The sequence below is a fragment of the Aquarana catesbeiana genome, linkage group LG02 (genome assembly GCF_042186555.1).
Source record: "Aquarana catesbeiana isolate 2022-GZ linkage group LG02, ASM4218655v1, whole genome shotgun sequence".
NCBI lineage: Eukaryota > Metazoa > Chordata > Amphibia > Anura > Ranidae > Aquarana > Aquarana catesbeiana.
Window position 1 is genome coordinate 391,467,003 of NC_133325.1, and position 18,503 is coordinate 391,485,505.

Consider the following 18,503-nt stretch of genomic DNA (forward strand, 5'->3'; position numbering starts at 1 on the left):
GTACAAAGATTTTTTATCTTAATATTCTCGTCTGAAAATTGATCGGTGTGGCCAGAATAAGGCTCGCTACACACCTATGCAGGTTGCTTTTGATCTGTTTCTGTAGTGCTTTTTGCTGTGCGTTTTGATTTTTGCACACGTGATTTTGCGGCGATTTGCATTTTTGCATTTTTTTTTGGCCAATTTGTTGTTGGGCAGATTAAAAAACACAAATTGCTGCAAAAACACATTAAATGCTTTTCTGCAGCTTCTCCATTGAAGTATATTGAACCAAAAAAGCACAGTTTTTGCATTAAAAAAAAAAGTCCCTGACCCTTTCCAAATACACAGTGGCTGAAAAAAGCATAGATGTGAACATGTCCCATAGGAAACCATGTAAATGAACTGTAGTGCGCTTCTGCAAAAAAGCACCAAAAAACACATAGATGTGAAACAGGTCTAAGATGTTTAGTAACATGATGGGGTTAAAAAAACTAAAATTAGCCCTTTATAGAACAAAAAAAAAAAAAAAGCAGATAATCGCTACTATAAGGGGTTAATTTTTTTTACTGTAGAACAGTGAAAGTAATATCTACAGTAGCGATTATTTGCTCTTTTTGTACTACAAAGGGCTAGTTCTAGTTTTTTTTAACCCCATTATGTTACTGGCCGATTAATCGATTATGAAAATAGTAATCGATTAATTTCACAATCGATTAGTTGTCGATTAATCGATTAGTTGTTTCAGCCCTAATCGCCAAGGTTAGTGGTCTCCAAACTGTGGCCTTTTGCTTGCCTTTATCCAGGCCTTGGACAGCAACAGTGGGGCACTATTCCTTCCACTTACTCTAATGATGGGGCACTAGTCCTCCTCCTAATGCAAGGGAATATTCCTCAGACGGACACCAATAACGAAGCACCATTCCTCCCACTGACATCAATGGTAGGGCACTATTCTTTCCCTTGATACCAGCAATTGGCACCATTCTTCCCACTAATACCAATGATAAAGCATTGTATAGTCCCATTGATGCCAAAGCATTTTCTATTCTCACTGACCACAGAGAGTCTGAAGAACAGTAAACTCGCCATTTGTTTAGAAAGCTTGGAGACCCCTGGCCTAGGTCATTCGACGGAAGTTGACGCGGGTACCTACCAAAACTAGGTAATTCATATTTTTAATGCAGAATTTGGAGTGGATTGAGTTCACAGCCATTGACAAAACCTTGTTAATACCTGTTGCCAATGCGATAACGTATATTATATGCGTTTTGATGTTATTGACTTCTATGGGCTTCCCAATGCACTGAAACACAGAAAAAAAATTCCTATTTTATATTTTTTCAAAATGCACAGAACTGCAGTGCTGACATGGGAAGATACACAGTGCTTTCACAAGCCAAATTAGAGTTTAGATTTACTTTAAAAAATGTAAAAACTTTTTTCTCTGTTCCAGAAACATGGGCGAATTGGTATTATGCACATCAACAGAATTATACAACATCTTGAACCAGTCAACCAAGTTCTCTAGACTTGCTGAACCAAACTATTTATGTCTTTTAGGTAAGTAATGAGAAAAGAGAATTCCCCTTCGTTGGGACTTTGTAGGCAACAACCACATGTAGGTAGATTAGAAAATATATTTATTGTATATACATAACATCTTTCGATCATAAAATGATCATATCAAACACTATACATAATCAAAAAAGAACAAAAAAGAAAAAACAAAAAATACGACAGGTTACATGATTTTGCATGACAACAGATTTTACTCTCCGGTACAGAGTGGTCTCTGGTACCCTATTTTTTTTAGGTAAGTAATGTATGTGTGTATCATTAAAGTGTATGTATAGCCCAAACTCTTTTTAGTTTTGGATAAAGTCACTTTCTGGAGACGTCACAAGAAGTGAGAGGAATTTCCCTGCTTTTACACTTGTCACCAAAATATATGTCCACATTGAAAGACTTAACCTCACTTTTTGGTGACAACTTTAAAATGTTTAATTTTCCATAATTTTCTGTTTCTGTGACACTGGCCCACAGGACAAGTAGAGGGGAGACAGCAATAAACATTTGACAGAGGATCCAACCCTGCTCATCTATATCTGAAACAAAAAAAAAAAGTTTTGCCTTTGCATACATTTTAAAGAAGAACCTCCCCCTAGCGTAGAAATCACAGGTGCATGCACACATATTCAAGTCAAATGTAAAAGATATGATTTTTAGCAAAACTTACAATTTATGTATCTTTTTACTTTTACTTCCTGTTTTCTGAGGCACTGGTGATATAGTCAGTGCCTCACAGCCTCATCCTGGGAAGGCTACGTCACCTGTGCCTTCCACAGAGATCTTGTGAATAAACTGTGAGATCTCTCAAGGTTTTGTAAAGTCTTGTGAGATCTCGGGGAAAGGCCTTATTTTCTTTTATTTGTCTATACATTGCTATGCCTTCAGCAACGAGGTTGTCAGCTAGTGCGATCACTCTCGTGTTGCTAACACCATAGCATTGTATAAATAATAAACTGCACCAGATTTCGAACAGAACATACATAGATCTGGCACATGCATCATCGGTGGGCCAGCAGAGAATAATAAACAAAAAAAAAACAGCTACTAATGATGTCTTTTAAAATGTTGGCATGGGATATTTGGCAGGGGTATAAAGGGAGCATTAGAATGCTAAAAAAATATATATAAATATAAAAAATAAATAAGGCAAGTTAAAAAAAAAAAGTATTAAAGTATGTATTTTTCTATATTGATTTCTTTATCATAGTGGCGGTTTATTATGGGAGAGAATACGCAGATGGTATTATAGGCCTTATACACACTAAGCGTTAAAAACACTGCTTTAAGGGGCGTCTGGTGTTTTTTTTCTGCCTCTAAACACCCTTCTGTGTTAGCCTTTGTCCATGCACACATAGGTGTTTAAGCTCTTGAGTGTTAATTGATTTCTATAGCCAGAATAAAATATTATTCTGGCCAATGAAATGAATTACCATTTAAGCGCTTGACGTTTTTTCTGCCAAAATGCTGCTGCCAGGAGGAAAGGCGTTTAGTATTGTTGGGCAAATAACCTGTGTGCATGGGGCCTTAAAATAAAAAAAAGGCATTCCCAGCATGGCTTATAGAAATTGCAGGGTCTTGAGACTTTGTATGAAAGGTTTGCAAATTGTGCTCTCCTTTTGTTTAAAGCTGCCTAATTTATTTACTACATTTATTAGCAGTTAATACTGTTTAAAATAATACCTGGATGAGAACAAATGTTTAGGAAGTCTAAAATACATTACCTTTTGTGTTCATATTACTTTTTAATTGTGCATCGTTGCCTTCTAGATGCCCGTTCCAAACGAGAGTATAATGAAAGTCACATTATTACTGCAAGAAGAGTGAAGCAGGTAATGATAGTAAATGGTAAATTAGTACATTATGCTGTTTACTGATTTGTAGTCAGGCCGGCACTACTACTAGGCAAACTAGGCAGCCGCCTACAGTGCACTGCCACCTAGGGGCTCAGCCAACCCTTGCCTCACCTCTTCCTTCTCCTCGTCGCCCCCCCGGCTCCCGATAGTGGGCATCCAGTTGGGGGACCAGGCACACAGGGGGCCCGAACAGTAGGGAAAACCAGTTGTGAGCAAGACAGGGAGGGGGGAGCAATCGCAGGAATGATGCCCTGTGTCTGTGTCAGCTTTTAGCTGCTGCAGGGAGGGAGAGACACAGACAAAGGGCATCTTTCCAGTGATTGCTCCCCCGCCACACCTAAGGTTGCCACATTTTCCAGCCTGGACTGAGGAGATCTGGGGGTCTCTGTAGTTGGAATTCCCCAGGTGTCCCATTAGCCGGCATAAACAGTGCTGCTCTGCCTGGTATTCATTTCGGGCCCTCCCCGGTGACCTGCACTTTCTCCTCTCCACTTCCTGGGCAGCAGCTGGCTGGGAAATATGATGGCCATGCCTTGCTCCCGAAGGACATGTTTCTGCTCTGCACACGGACATCACTCTGTTGTTCAGGGTCAGTGTGAGGGTGTCCCTGCCGGGTACAGATGTGCTGAGGAAGACCTGGCCCTGGGGGACCTTCAATGTCATAGCCCGGGATGTGGTGAGTGGAGGCTGGAGGCCAGCTATGAGCTGCAAAGTGGACCTGTCACCTGCCAGCTGTTGTGGAACCAGAGCTTCCAGCATACCCTGACAGCTTCTCCTGGACTTCTAGCCTGTCCATATACTACCCTAGTCTGTCTATATACTACCCTAGCTTGTCCATATACTACCCTAGCCTGTCTATATGCTACCATAGCCTGTCCATATACTACCCTAGCCTGTCTATATACTATCCTAGCCTGCCTCATATACTACCCTAGCCTGCCTCATATACTACCCTAGCTTGTCCATATACTACCCTAGCCTGCCCACATATACTACCCTAGCCTGCCCCTATACTACCCTAGCCTGTCTATATACTACCCTAGCCTGTCCCTATACTACCCTAGCCTGTCTATATACTACCCTAGCCTGTTTATATACTACCCTAGCCTGTTTATATACTACCCTAGCTTGTCCATATACTACCCTAGCCTGTCTATATACTACCCTAGCCTGTTTATATACTACCCTAGCCTGTTTATATACTACCTTAGCCTGTCCATATACTACCCTAGCCTGTCTATTTACTACCCTATCCTGTCTATATACTAGATAATTTTCTACATTTTCTACTGTTTTTAAAAATGTTAAAGTGTTCTTTTTATTGGGGCGGCGGGGGGGGGGGGGGGGGGGGAATGCAAGTAGCTGATCTTGCCTAGGGCGCAGGATAGTCTAGCACCGGCCCTGTTTGTAGTCTTTCCGAAATTGGCATCATGTGATCCTATTTACAAAGACAGTGTACAGGCATTGCGACCGAGCAAATTGCATTATCCATTAGTAATAAGAGTTCACATTACAGAATGTGTTTCAGTGAAAAATGTCAAATTCAGGTTTGGTGTTGTGGGTGACCACACTTTGCACATTACACACTCTCTAAAATCAAAATGTCTAAGAGAGCTATATAAGTGGAACACAACCTGAGGGAGAAAGATGCATAGAATTTTTGGCAGGAGGCTGCAGTCCCGATCTGAAGCATTGTTTATGATCAGAGTTCACAGAATTATGGGAAAATAGATAGATAGATAGATAGATAGATAGATAGATAGATAGATAGATAGATAGATAGATAGATTGATCCAGCAGGATTTCAATTTTTGAAAAGAACATGTGTAACATGTTCACAGCTTATTAGCAGTACATGGATTGAGACAGTAGAAGAGAACATTGACAGTACTCTTTATAAAACCACCATATGACCTCTAAACTGCTTGAAGTATGTGAAGGACGTGTTAACCGCTTGGCCAGCGTTGACCATACATTTCCTAGTCACAATTCCAGCTCATTCACATTCCAACGTATCTGCTCTTTATGCATGTTTTTTACTGGCTTACATTTTGGTTGTGTATTCTGTAGTCATAAACTTTTTTATCAAGTGGGAACCCTCTGCTACCTTTCTCATCCTAAATATTGGCCCACCATCTATACAGACACTGTAATCTAGGTAATGAACACTAATTACTATGTATACAGTATGTGTACATACTGTATATGTTTGTTAAGGCCCGTACACACGATACGGATGGAAAAATTAGTATGACAAGCTGTCTGCCGATTTTCAGATCGTTAGTACGTCGCTTTCGACAGCCGGTTTTGCTTTTTCGTCAGACAAAAGCTGGATGTGCAGACTACAAGATTTTTGTCGGATGTGAACTCAGTGTCTGATTTTTGTTTCACCAGTACAGTTTTCATACGAAAAAAATCTTAAGAGTCATGCCCCATACACACGGTCGGACTTTGTTCGGACATTCCGACAACAAAATCCTAGGATTTTTTCCGACGGATGTTGGCTCAAACTTGTCTTGCATACACACGGTCACACAAAGTTGTCGGAAAATCCGATCGTTCTAAACGCGGTGACGTAAAACACGTACGTCGGGACTATAAACGGGGCAGTGGCCAATAGCTTTCATCTCTTTATTTATTCTGAGCATGCGTGGCACTTTGTCCGTCGGATTTGTGTACACACGATCGGAATTTCCGACAACGGATTTTGTTGTCGGAAAATTTTATCTCCTGCTCTCCAACTTTGTGTGTCGGAAAATCCGATGGAAAATGTCCGATGGAGCCCACACACGGTCGGAATTTCCGACAACACGCTCCGATCGGACATTTTCCATCGGAAAATCCGTCCGTGTGTACGGGGCATAAGACTACGAATGCTCAGAAACAAAAGAATACATACAAAACTATTCAACAGAATACGTCACTTACGAAGTTGAATCCTGACGTATGAAAATTTTTGCATTGTGAGTAACCTCTTCACTTTCGACATGAGACTAGCATGCCACAAAAAAACAGACATTCGGTCGTCTGAAAACCTAAGCGTGTGTACAAGGCTTTAACCTCTAATGTGATAAACCATGTCCGTTAAAAATATTGCTCTAGTTCATTTTTGTTGTTGTCAAAGAATTTTATAACATAGAACGAAATTCAAGGAAGGTAACAAAAAATGCTGCTATGTGTTTATTACAATATAATAAATATATATTTTAAATGCTTGTAAATAATAATATTGTAAATACTTGATTCTTACTTGGGATCATCCTCTTGTAATCTGTTGTACAGCAACACTCAGACTGAAAAATGGAAAGACAGCACTACGGGCCAATCAGTTGTCCTGCAGTGCACATACAGTGGCGCATTCTAATAGGAGGTAAAAGTGGAGAGGTAACAGTCTAGAACTGCTGTGCCTTTACTGTCCAATCACAGCTGGGGGGTGGGGAGGTGACCAGGCTTTGTTTTCTAGACTGCAGTAGAGCAAAGTCAGGTCATGAGCTTGCCTGTACTAATTGACAAGGCTGTGCATATCCCAAGGCTGTCTAGACAGAAATACTGTACAGACCCTTTTTAGGTTTGTACACTTGTTTGCACAGGTCCCATCTGTTGTATTTAAAGTGTGTATCAGGCTGGTTGTCTGGAGTTCAGCTTTAAAGCCGGCCGTAGATGATTCGTTTTTTGTTTTTTTTCCATTCAGTCAGCGGGCTGCTTGAAAAAAAAATGAACCGATTCCTCCATCTACTAAACGAGGTGGATAAAGGAATCCCCTTCTGCTGGGACATTGTATTCTGACAGAGGGACTCTCTGCTCTCAGAATACACTGATCAGCACCTGCAGCCACTAACCGCCAAACGTTTTCCAACATTCCCATTCAGCAGAAATCGATCTATCAATCAAGTTCTGTCAAAAAGGGACAGCCACACATCGATCAAAATGTAGCCGGTCCCTGCTGAACCAGTCGAATTTCAATCCATCTATGGCCAGCTCTAGTTGGCAGACTGTGTTTGTTCTCTCTTGTTTTTTTTTTTTTTTTTTTTTTTTTTTTAAATCATTATTTTATTGTTATTTGACATAAACAAACACAAAAAAAAAGGAAAAAGAGAGATAACAAAACATATCCATATATATAAAAGAAAGAAACGTTTGTGCAATCGACCTCGCAGGGTCCAGTAAGTACAATAAAACCACCTGATTCGTTTAAGGCAAATATGATCAGGATGTTACAACCTCAGACCACATATCAAGTAGTCTAATAATGTGTGTCGGACGGGGAGACCCTCCAATTTTTTTTTTAAGGCTACTGAAGCCTCCATTTAATCTATCAGCTCTCCGGGACCTTATTTGAGAGCCTGAGTTAGTTTTGAGCTGGGAAGGTAAGTCTTTTATCTGAACATCAAATAACTTAATCTTCGGCCCACGGGTGAGGCGAAGGGGGGGGCCCTAAGGCCTCCATCATACCACCCTCCACCTCCATCCCACATAAAGGGGCCGTTAAGTATTAACAGTATGCTTGTCAGATAAGGACTACTGTGATTACGCTACCCATAGGGCAGCTTCACGTGAAGGTCCCACCGTCCGTCAACTTAAAATCAATAACACAATCCACTGTTTATAAAATAAACCAGATAAACAGGAAAGAAAGGAGAAAAGAAAATGGAGGGGGAGGGAAAGGGGGGAGCAGGGTGGAACAGGCTAAACATACCTGTGTTCTTTAGGGACGTGCCGTCTGAGTCCACGCCAGGCGCACCATGGCACATGCATCCGTCACATCAATCAGGGCCAATCCACAGCAACTACCCAAATTCCGATGTCCCTACCTTTCAGCACCTACTGATCTATGAGCTTTTAGTGAGGGATCTGCTAACTCTAATAAAGCTGCATCCAAGCTGGATGGGACCCAACGTGGGTCTGGGGAAAATTCATTCCAGGGTGCCCATTTTGCTAGGTGTTTCTCTCGCAAACCTTGGCAGGTCGCTATCCACTCCTCAGCCTCACGTATTGCATTCACCCCTGCAATCCACTATTCCCTTGTAGGGATGTTGGACTTCTTCCAGTAAATTGGGAGAAGTCGTCTAGCTGCATTCAGCAGGTGTGGTAATACACTTTTTTTATATGGTCTAAGTGAAGATGCGGGTATATGCAATATGAAGTGCCCGGGAGAGAAAGGAACCTCCAGTCCTAATATAGTTTTTATCTGTTCTTTTATATCTTCCCAAAAAGGCTTAATTACAGGGCAGGTCCACCATATGTGCAAAAGAGTTCCCCGGTGCCCACATCCTCGCCAACAGCGATCCGAAACCGAGGGGTAAATGCGAGCTAAATCTGCTGGCACACGATACCAGCGAGACATTATTTTATAATTCGTTTCTTGGATGAATGTGTCATATAATAAAGATGGTGCAGTTGTGTATCTGTAAGTTCGTGTCCTAGATCAGCTTCCCATTTACGAATATATGTGGGTTTCGTATGGGGGTCCGCCTCTCCCAAAAGTTGATACAGCTCCGACACCATGTGAGAGACTGGCTCTTCATCTGTGAAGAGGCGTTCGAAAGAAGTGGGTGTAGACGGGTCTCTAATCAGATGAATATGCTTCTCAAAGAAGTGGTGCAACTGTCTGTATCTCCAAAAATTGAGTTGTGGGCCTTTGCGTCCTACTGGTAAACTTTCATAGCTTATGAGTTTACCATCCTTCATGAATTTACCGCAGCTAGCGTCTCCATCATCTAGCCATGACCCAAAAAATGCCATTTGTTCGCCTGGAGGGAACCATTGGAATCCACCCAGCGGCGCCAGCGGGGATATAGGGGGAGCTAGTTTCAGCAATAAGTTTGTTTTGTCCCAAACCGACAGAACCTGAGTTGTCAGCGGGGAAGTTGCTTCAGAAAGCCCCCTACACTCCCGCGGCAACCACGGAGCGTAAGCCAGGTCTCTACCAGCCAGGCATTTCTCTAAGTTAACCCAGGGTTTAGATTCTGTATGGAAACGCCAGTTCAGAATTCTCTGAAGGGCTACAGCGTGATAATAACGTTTTACGTCTGGGATACCCAAACCACCTGTCCGCTTAGGACGATTTAACAGACGCAAAGCTATCCTGGGCTTTCGTGAGTTCCAGATGAAATTTGAAAGCATTTTGGCCAGCTGATCAAAAAATGTTTTGGGTAGGGGGATCGGTAGCATCTGTAAGAAAAACAGTATGCGGGGTAAAACGTTCATTTTTATAATATTTACGCGACCGAGCCACGTAAAGGCAGTCCACGTCCACCGCGAAAGGTCGTCTCTCACCGTGGCCAGTAGTTGTGGGTAGTTGGTCATATACAGGGTGTCAAAACGGTCGGTTAGTCGTATGCCTAAGTATTTTAAGTGGGACAAGGTCCAAGTGAAGGGGAAAGCCGTCTGAAGGTTTGTTGTCAGTTGGGGAGTTAAGCATATAGGAAGAATCTCCGATTTAGAGAGGTTAATTTTAAAATTGGATATTGATCCAAAGATCTTCAGTTCCTGCATTAGGTTAGGCAACGAGATCAGGGGATCTGATAAGTGGAATAGAATGTAATCGGCATAAGCCGATAGCTTGTGCTCCATATTTCCCACCTTTAGTCCCTTGATGTTCTGATTGGATCTCACAGATCGGAGAAGTGGCTCCAATACCAAAGCGAACAGCAGGGGTGAAAGAGGGCATCCTTGCCTCGTGCCATTGCCAATGGGGAAGCGAGATGAGAGAGTCCCATTAACTTTGGCCTGTGCGCAGGGTGTAGCATATAATGCTAGTATGGATGTCAGCATTCGTGGGCCTAAACCTAATGACGTAAGTACCGCTGTCAAATATGACCAATCAACACGGTCGAACGCTTTTTCTGCGTCAGTGGATAAGATCAAATAAGGTTGAGGATCTGGACGGGTGCGTGCCCAATGTATAAGTTGTATTGCTCTAAGGGAGTTGTCTCTGGCCTCTCTACCGGTTATGAAGCCTGTCTGGTCAGGATGGACAATATTTGGTACAATGTGTTTGAGTCTATTGGCTAAAATTTTTGCTAGGAGTTTTATGTCTAAATTGAGAAGGGAGATGGGGCGGTAGCTCTGGGGGACGGTGGGGTCCTTGCCCTCCTTTGTTCTCTCTTGTGATATGTCCTTAGTGGTGAATAGCAATGCAGCTAATGTCCCTAATAAACAGATAATGCCATTAAGAGAAAACATGGCAATTTTTCTGACAATTAAATACATAAAAAAACTATAGACAATTTGATGTTCAGAGCCACATTTGATAACTGGAGATAACATATATATATATATATATATATATATATATATATATATATATATATATACACACACACACATACTCTTATCAAATAGTGAAACTAGTTTCTTTGACTTCACATTCTCTGAAGCTTGTTATACATTGATCGAAATTCAGCAGGGACTGGAATTTCGATCCATGTATGGGGACAGTGGTTGTATAGAAGTTGATCTACCGATTGACTTCTGTGCAATTAACCTGTAGGATAAATGGCGCTCAGTCGGGGCTGTAGGCTATAGCCAGCAGTGCTGATCATTGTATTTGAATGGTAGGGAAATCTCCCAGCTGTCAGAACACAATAGCTCAGTGGGAATGATTCCCCCATCTACCTCGGATGTGTTAATGGGGGAATTTTTTTTTCAACCTGTGGCTGTAGCTGCCAGCAGTTATTTGGCAAAAAAAACAGACAGGCTGGTTGTACTGAAGTCAATTGATGAATCAACTTTAGTACAACCAGCCTGTCCATAGCTGGATTGAAATTCGGACAGTTCCTCCTGAACTGTGGCCGGCTTAAATAATATAAATATTCACTTCAATTACATAATCAGTTGTGTTTTGTTCTTTTGACACTGAAGGCCTTTGTAAGTAATTCTATATTTTTATATCTGATTTCTCATAGGATGAAGATATGAATTTCTTATTACCTGAATCTATTGAGCTGGCTTGCATGAAATACTGTGTTGTTTATGATAGTCGGACCAATTCCTTGGATGGAGAAAGTAGGAAAACCATTGATATTAGCTTAGTTGTATTGCTATGGTTATGGTCAAGCTGTAATGGTGTACTAAAGGGTTAACTTCGAAACCTTCCACAGGCCAGGCTCTGGAGTGTGCAAAGGTGATTTCACAAGTCTGCCATAATTCTGTATTGGTGCTCAAGGGAGGCTATGAGGAATTCTCCGGCTACTACCATTTCTTCAGATCACAGAAGGTCTTTTGGATGCCGCAGGTAAATGTCATAATCAATAGAATATCAATATTTTCACACAAATCACAAAATTAAGCAAAACTAATACAGTATCTCACAAAAGTGAGTAGATCTCTCACAATTTTGTAAATATTTTATTCTATCTTTTCATGTAACAACACTGAAGAAATGACACTTTGCTACAATGTTAAGTTGTGAGTGTACAGCTTGTATAACAGTGTAAACTTGCTGTCCCCTCAAAGTACACCCCTAAGGGCTCTTTCACACGGGGTGGATCAGTGATGATCCGCCCTGTGAACACCCGCTTGCTCAGCAGGGATCGCTCCGCCAATCCCCACTGAGCAGGAAGATGACAGGTCCATCGCTGCACACTGTGCAGCGACAGTCCTGTCAGAGCGCCGCTCTCCCCTATGGGGGATCGATGATGACAGACTGTGACCGTCGTCACCCCATCCGACCCGAAAACGGATGGAAAAGTAGGGTTTTCCTCCGTTACACTTTTCGGATCGGAGTGGGTCGGATGTCAGCGGACATGTCACCGCTGACATCCGACGCTCCACAGGGATACATGTATGTCCGTTTTTCATCCGAAAACGGAAGGATGAAAAACGGACATACGGATCCCTCGTGTGAAAGAGGCCTAAGTGAAAATGTCCAAATTTGGCCCAAAGTGTCAATATTTCAGTGAAGAAATTACACTGACACTGAAAAAAGTGAGTACATACGTTTGTAAGCATAAGGCCCCTTTTACATGGGCCGGATCCAGTTTTGTTTAGCAGGGAATCTGTCTGATGATCCCCTGCTGAACTGAGCGGAGAGGCTGGATGACAGGTCAGTGTCCGCTCCGCTTATATTGGCATGGACACAGCCCACTCTGCCCTATGGTAGGGCTGGAGAAAAAAATCGATCTAAATCTTGAATCGAGTTGAGAGGTCAAATCGATTCAAAATTTAAGCAAATCGATTTTTTTAGATTTTTTGTTTTTTCACCGCGCCGGTCCGGAGGAGCTGCGGGCAGGAGTTTTTAGGCGAGGTCGTGGCTTTGGCCTAGTCCGCGAGGCCGGACGCCGTGGATCAGGCCGAAGCCACGGCATCGCCTAAAAACTCCTGTCCGCAGCTCCTCAGGACCGGCGCGGTGAAGAAAAAAAAACTCAATTTGAATAGTGAATCGAGTTTTTTTTTTTAAATTGCAGATTTTTTTTTTTGGAGAAAATCTTCCAGCCCTACTCTATGGGCAGTCGGATGTAAATGGACAGCCGATCCTTTTATGCCCGACTGCTCTCCAATCTTGTCTAGGAGGTGAATGAATCCCCTTCTGTTTGTTTTTGCTGAATCTGAGGTGTAAACGGACACAAGTCTGGTTACATCAGACTACTGGTAGAGGAGAATGGGGGGGCGATCTGGCCCCCCTGAAAAACAGACAGGCAGAACCAATTGCACCTCTCGTGTGAAAGAGGGGCTTTACACAGATGTTTATTATCTCCCACAGAGATCATTGTGCTCCTCCTGACATGACTTCATCCACTTATGTCTCCAGAAGAATGGAGTCCTCTGTTCAAGCACCACACAGCATCTACTACCTGAATTAAAATCCTGGCCCACATCCCAGTTCCTGTGCAGTAAGGATGAGCTCAGGCGTGTTCTAAACGCCACGTGCCCGTGCCCGCCAGGATGCTGACATTTAGCAGCACAAATCACAGGCAGTGAGACATATCCTCATCCACGGCTGCACAGATCGGGAAATGTCCCACTACCTGTGATTAGCGCTGCAGAGTTTTAGCTTCCTGGCAGTTACGGACACGTGGTGTTGCAAACATGCCTGAGCTCATCCTAAAGCCTCATACACACGATCAGATTTTCGGCAGACAAAGCGTCAGACTTTTGTCCGAAGGGCGTGTGCCAGGAACTTGCCTTGCATACAAACGGTACACAATTATCGGCCAACAAACACGAATGTAGTGACGTACTACGTGGAATTTCAGCTCTTGAGCGCCACCCTTTGGGCACCTTCTGCTAATGTCATATTTGGTGAGCATTGATTCAGAGCATGCGTGTTTGTACTTTGGACTTTTGTGTGACAGACTTGTGTACACAAAATACGAAAATCTGACAACAGACCGTTGTCCGCCGAAAATTTACTAGCCTGCTAACCAACATTTGTTGTCAGAAAGTTGGACAACAATTGTCTGATGGAGTGTACTAATGGTCAGATTTTAGGGCAACAGTCTGTCATCACACAATTCCTGGACGAAAATCCGTGTGTATGAGTCTTTACTGTGCAGTAGCCTTTTTGACCTTTGCTTTGTGTACATATGCTATCTCACACAGATCAGCCCCCTGCTACCGCCCTTCATTGTGTGATTTGTTAAAATGTTGCAACAGCCCTATTAACAAATAGAGTAAATGAGACTGGAGAAATGTTTCACCATAAATCATTTTTAATGAGACTGGGCCTATAATAATTGCTCTCAAAAGGGAAGCAAGCGGTAGCATTATAGGACATATTTGCAGTGGCATGCCTGGATATATTAAATTAACTACTGTGTTTTTAATGGCCAGGTATCCTAAAACATATTTCACCATACACTTATATAGCTAAGTTTGATTGATCCAGTTTTTCAACATGTCTGCTAAACTTTCCAAATAAAAAAAGGAAGCCTGTGCAATTGCTGAATATGTTTGTAAAGCGGTCATTGCGTAATTAGATTTTAGCCCTGTTTCACACTTGTGCGGTGCGAATTGAAGCTCAGGTTTCACTGGTGAGATAAAAATCTCCTGTTCAAAGGATTCATTGCGTTTTTGCTCAGGATTAGAGAGCAGGGAGAGGGGGAGGGAGGAGGGGGGGAGAGGGGGAGGTGTAGTGAGGAGAAGTAGAAATTCCTTGTTCAGAACGCAATGCATCTGCGAATCAGATGTGTTCCCATAGGAGATAATAGGCTTGTAGTTCGCACCGCAATGCCCAAAAAACGCACACGTTTTTTGCGCAATGCGCAGTGCGAATGCAACGCACATATGTGAACCAGATGCATTCATATGAATGTATTTTAAAATGTCCTGCGAATTAGATGCGGTGTAAGCCGCATCTAATTCGCATAGGTGTGAACCCGGGCTTAAAGCGAAACTAAACCTACCTATCCTTTTCAGCCAAGGAAGCTGCCATCTTAGCCTCTGTTTGATCTGCAGTTGCTATGGTGCTGCACATGTGATCAGTTGTAACTCCAGCAATTTGGTGGTTTGACAGTTTGGTTGAAAGCACAAGCAAATGTGACAGTTAGCATTCCTAGTATGCTGGTGATGTTTTTTTAAACCGTTAAAGTGATGGGTTTAGTTCCACTTTAAGTGATCAATATTTCAGTGGATAGGAAGGATATGCATGGGTAGAAACAGCATAAGACTAACAACTATTTGGTTTTCCTCTAGGAAATAGATGATTTTCAGCCATATCCCATTGAAATCATACCGGGTTTATTGTACATGGGAGATCATCGCCAAGCAAATGACCATCACATTCAAAAGGACCTGAAGATTAAGTCTGAGGTTAATGTGTCTTTAGAACCCACACAACTGTAAGTAAAAATTACTACTAAATTTCGTGGAGCTCAATTTGTCAGTGTTGAGTTCAGTTCACCAATTCTGCAGTTGAACTGATTATGTAGCAGATTATGCAGCTTCTGCATCAGAATATACAGTAAAACCTTAGACAGCGAGCCTAATTTGTTCTGGAAATGTGCTTGTATCATTTAAACTCGTTCCACAACCACATCTAAGTATGCAGACATCCGGGGTAAAGCTGTCCACATAGACCAGGGGTCAGGAACCTATGGCTTGCGAGCCAGATGTGGCTCTCGCCTCTTAATCTGTGGATTGCGTGGTATGCCGATCCACGGATTGAGCCCATAGGAAAGGCGGTGGCTTCAGCCTAGCCTCAGAGCGACGGCCATCTTGGTACACCCGGCGGCGGCCTAGGTGAGCGGCGCGCTGATGTCATCATCACCCGCCTCAACTGCTCGTGGATCTGCCTGCTTGTGTAGTGGTAAGCAAGCAGACAATCATAGGGGAGATGTGGATATCACAGTGGGGGAGATGTGGATGTTACAGTGGGGGAGATGTGGATATTACAGTGGAGGGAGATGTGGATACTGTGGGGGAGATGTGGATATTACAGTGGGGCGAGATGTGGATATTACAGTGGGGGAGATGTGGATATTACAGTGGGGGAGATGTGGATATTACAGTGGGGCGAGATGTGGATATTACAGTGGGGGGAGATGTGGATATTACAGTGGGGGGAGATGTGGATATTACAGTGGGGAGATGTGGATTTTACAGTGGGGAGATGTGGACATTACAGTGGTGGGAGATGTGGATATTACAGTGGGGGAAATGTGGACATTACAGTGGGGGAGATGTGGACATTACAGTGGGGGAGATGTGGACATTACAGTGGGGGAGATGTGGATATTACAGTGGGGGGAGATGTGGATATTATAGTGGAGGAGATGTGGATATTACAGTGGGGGGGTATGTGGATATTACAGTGGGAAGATGTGGATATTACAGTGGGAAGATGTGGATATTAATGTGGGGGAGATGTGGCTATTAGAGTGGGGGAGATGTGGATATTACAGTGGGGGAGATGTGGATATTACAGTGGGGAGATGTGGATATTATTGTGGGGAAGATGTGGATATTACAGTGGGGAGATGTGGATATTACAGTGGGGGAGGTGTGGATATTACAGTGGGGGAGGTGTGGATATTACAGTGGGGGAGATGTGGATATTACAGTGGGGAGATGTGGATATTATTGTGGTGAAGATGTGGATATTACAGTGGGGGAGATGTGGATATTACAGTGGGGGGAGATGTGGATATTACAGTGGGGGAGATGTGGCTATTACAGTGGGGGAGATGTGGCTATTACAGTGGGGGGAGATTACGTGGATATTACAGTGGGGGAGATGTGGATATTACAGTGGGGGAGATGACATGGATATTACAGTGGGGGGAGATGTGGATATTACAGTGGGGGAGATGTGGATATTACAGTGGGGAGATTGTGGATATTACAGTGTGGGAGATGTGGATATTAGAGTGGGGGAGATGACATGGATATTACAGTGGGGGAGATGACGACATTACAGTTATAATTAATTGAAATTAGTCGATTAATCGATTAAAAAAAGAATCAAATACTTGAACAGGAAAAGTCGCATTAATGGTAAGAAATAATTTATTCATCATTGGTTAGTAACAGCATAACAACGTTATTAAAAAGAATTCAGAGACTTATTGTACTTTAAAAGTGTTGGTCTTACATAAAATGCACACATTTAATTGTATTTAGTTTTAAACATATTGTATGGCTCTCATGGAATTACATTTTAAAATATGTGGCGTTCATGGCTCTATAAGCCAAAAAGGTTCCTTACCCCTGACATAGACCGTCCTCCGCACTGCCATTGAAATCATCCCTTCTACGCTGCGCTAGACGAGCGGTTTAAGCCTCCCTTTCAGATCGTTCTACTGCAGGGTAGTCTTCCCGGTCACGATTTCAGACTGACAGCAGTGAGAGCCAGCGGTGCGGACGATGGTCTATGTGGACAGCTTTTCCCCCGGATGCCTGCATAGTTAATGTGCCTCTTTTAATCATCAACCATGCGAGTTGCTAAATGTTGTACCTTCATTAAATGTAACCATATTGCTACACTTAGAGGCGCACACCAATCAATATACGCTTATTGCGATTTTCTTTTTACCAAAAATATGTAGCAGAATACATATTGGCCTGAACTGATGAATAAATTAGGGGTTTTTTTTATTTTTTTTTTGGATATGTATTATAGCAGAAAGTAAAAATATTGTTTTTCTTTCAAAATTGTCAGTCTTTTTGTTTATAGCGCAAAAATAAAACCCGCAGAGATGATCAAATACCACCAAAAGAAAGCTCTATTTGTGAGAAAAAAAGGACATCAATTTTGTTTGGGTACATCGTTGCACGACCGCGTAATTGTCAGTAAAAGTAAGAAAGTGCTGTATCGTAAAAAATGGCCTGGTCATTAAGGGGGTTAAATCTTCCAGTCCTTAAGTGATTGCTACTCGTATTGCAGGACATCACTCATTTATCAAGTTAAAATTAATAAACATATTTTGCTCGTCAAGTAAAACACTTGCAGACCAAGTTGCTCGCAATCCAACGTTTTACTGTACATCTCATGGTACTGAGTTTTACAATGTTTTAGTGTACAGTTAAACTTGTGAATTTACAAACCCTCTACAGCATGTATCTGAGTTAAAAGGTTAATCTGAGAATTGATATGCCCGTTTTAGGTGGATGCTACTGAGATGAATTGCCCATGGGCTTCCTAAATTTTAGGAGGTTGCCTCTTGAGTTCCTAGCTATCCACCCCAACATAAGAACGAAGAAAAAATCAAACCGCTCCCAGGATAACTACCGTTCAGCCGTGAAAAGAATGCTCCCTCAGCCTCACAGATGCTGGCTCTGCACGATGAGTAGAAAACAAATTAGGAGATCTGGATGGTCGCACTTCCGTGAAAAAAGCACCTTTATTGTAGTAAAAAGTTTACAGGTCACATCAAGGTGGATACATAGGACAATTCTAAGCTAACGCGTTTCACATCATCAGATGCTTACTCATAGCTCCTTAGCTATGAGTAAGCATCTGATGATGTGAAACGCGTTAGTTAGAATTGTCCTATGTATCCACCTTGATGTGACCTGTAAACTTTTTACTACAATAAAGGTGCTTTTTTCACGGAAGTGCGACCATCCAGATCTCCTAATTTGTTTTCTATGCCACCCCAACAGTAGAGTCTCACTCGTTCTGTTGCATGGGGTGTTTCAATCCTCCTGCTTCACTCTCCA

General features: G+C 42.5%; 1 protein-coding gene across 3 annotated transcripts in view; it reads left to right on the plus strand.

Annotated features, from left to right (window-relative positions):
- Positions 1-18,503, plus strand: part of STYXL1 (serine/threonine/tyrosine interacting like 1) — a 43,492-nt gene that overhangs the window by 2,515 nt on the left and 22,474 nt on the right. For all 3 annotated transcript variants that reach the window (XM_073615207.1, XM_073615205.1, XM_073615206.1), the window contains exons 2-6: positions 1,436-1,542; positions 3,319-3,380; positions 11,312-11,411; positions 11,507-11,640; positions 15,039-15,184. In XM_073615207.1, the coding sequence (XP_073471308.1) occupies positions 1,440-1,542; positions 3,319-3,380; positions 11,312-11,411; positions 11,507-11,640; positions 15,039-15,184 (545 nt within the window). In that variant the 5' untranslated portion in view covers positions 1,436-1,439. The remainder of the gene's footprint in view (positions 1-1,435; positions 1,543-3,318; positions 3,381-11,311; positions 11,412-11,506; positions 11,641-15,038; positions 15,185-18,503) is intronic.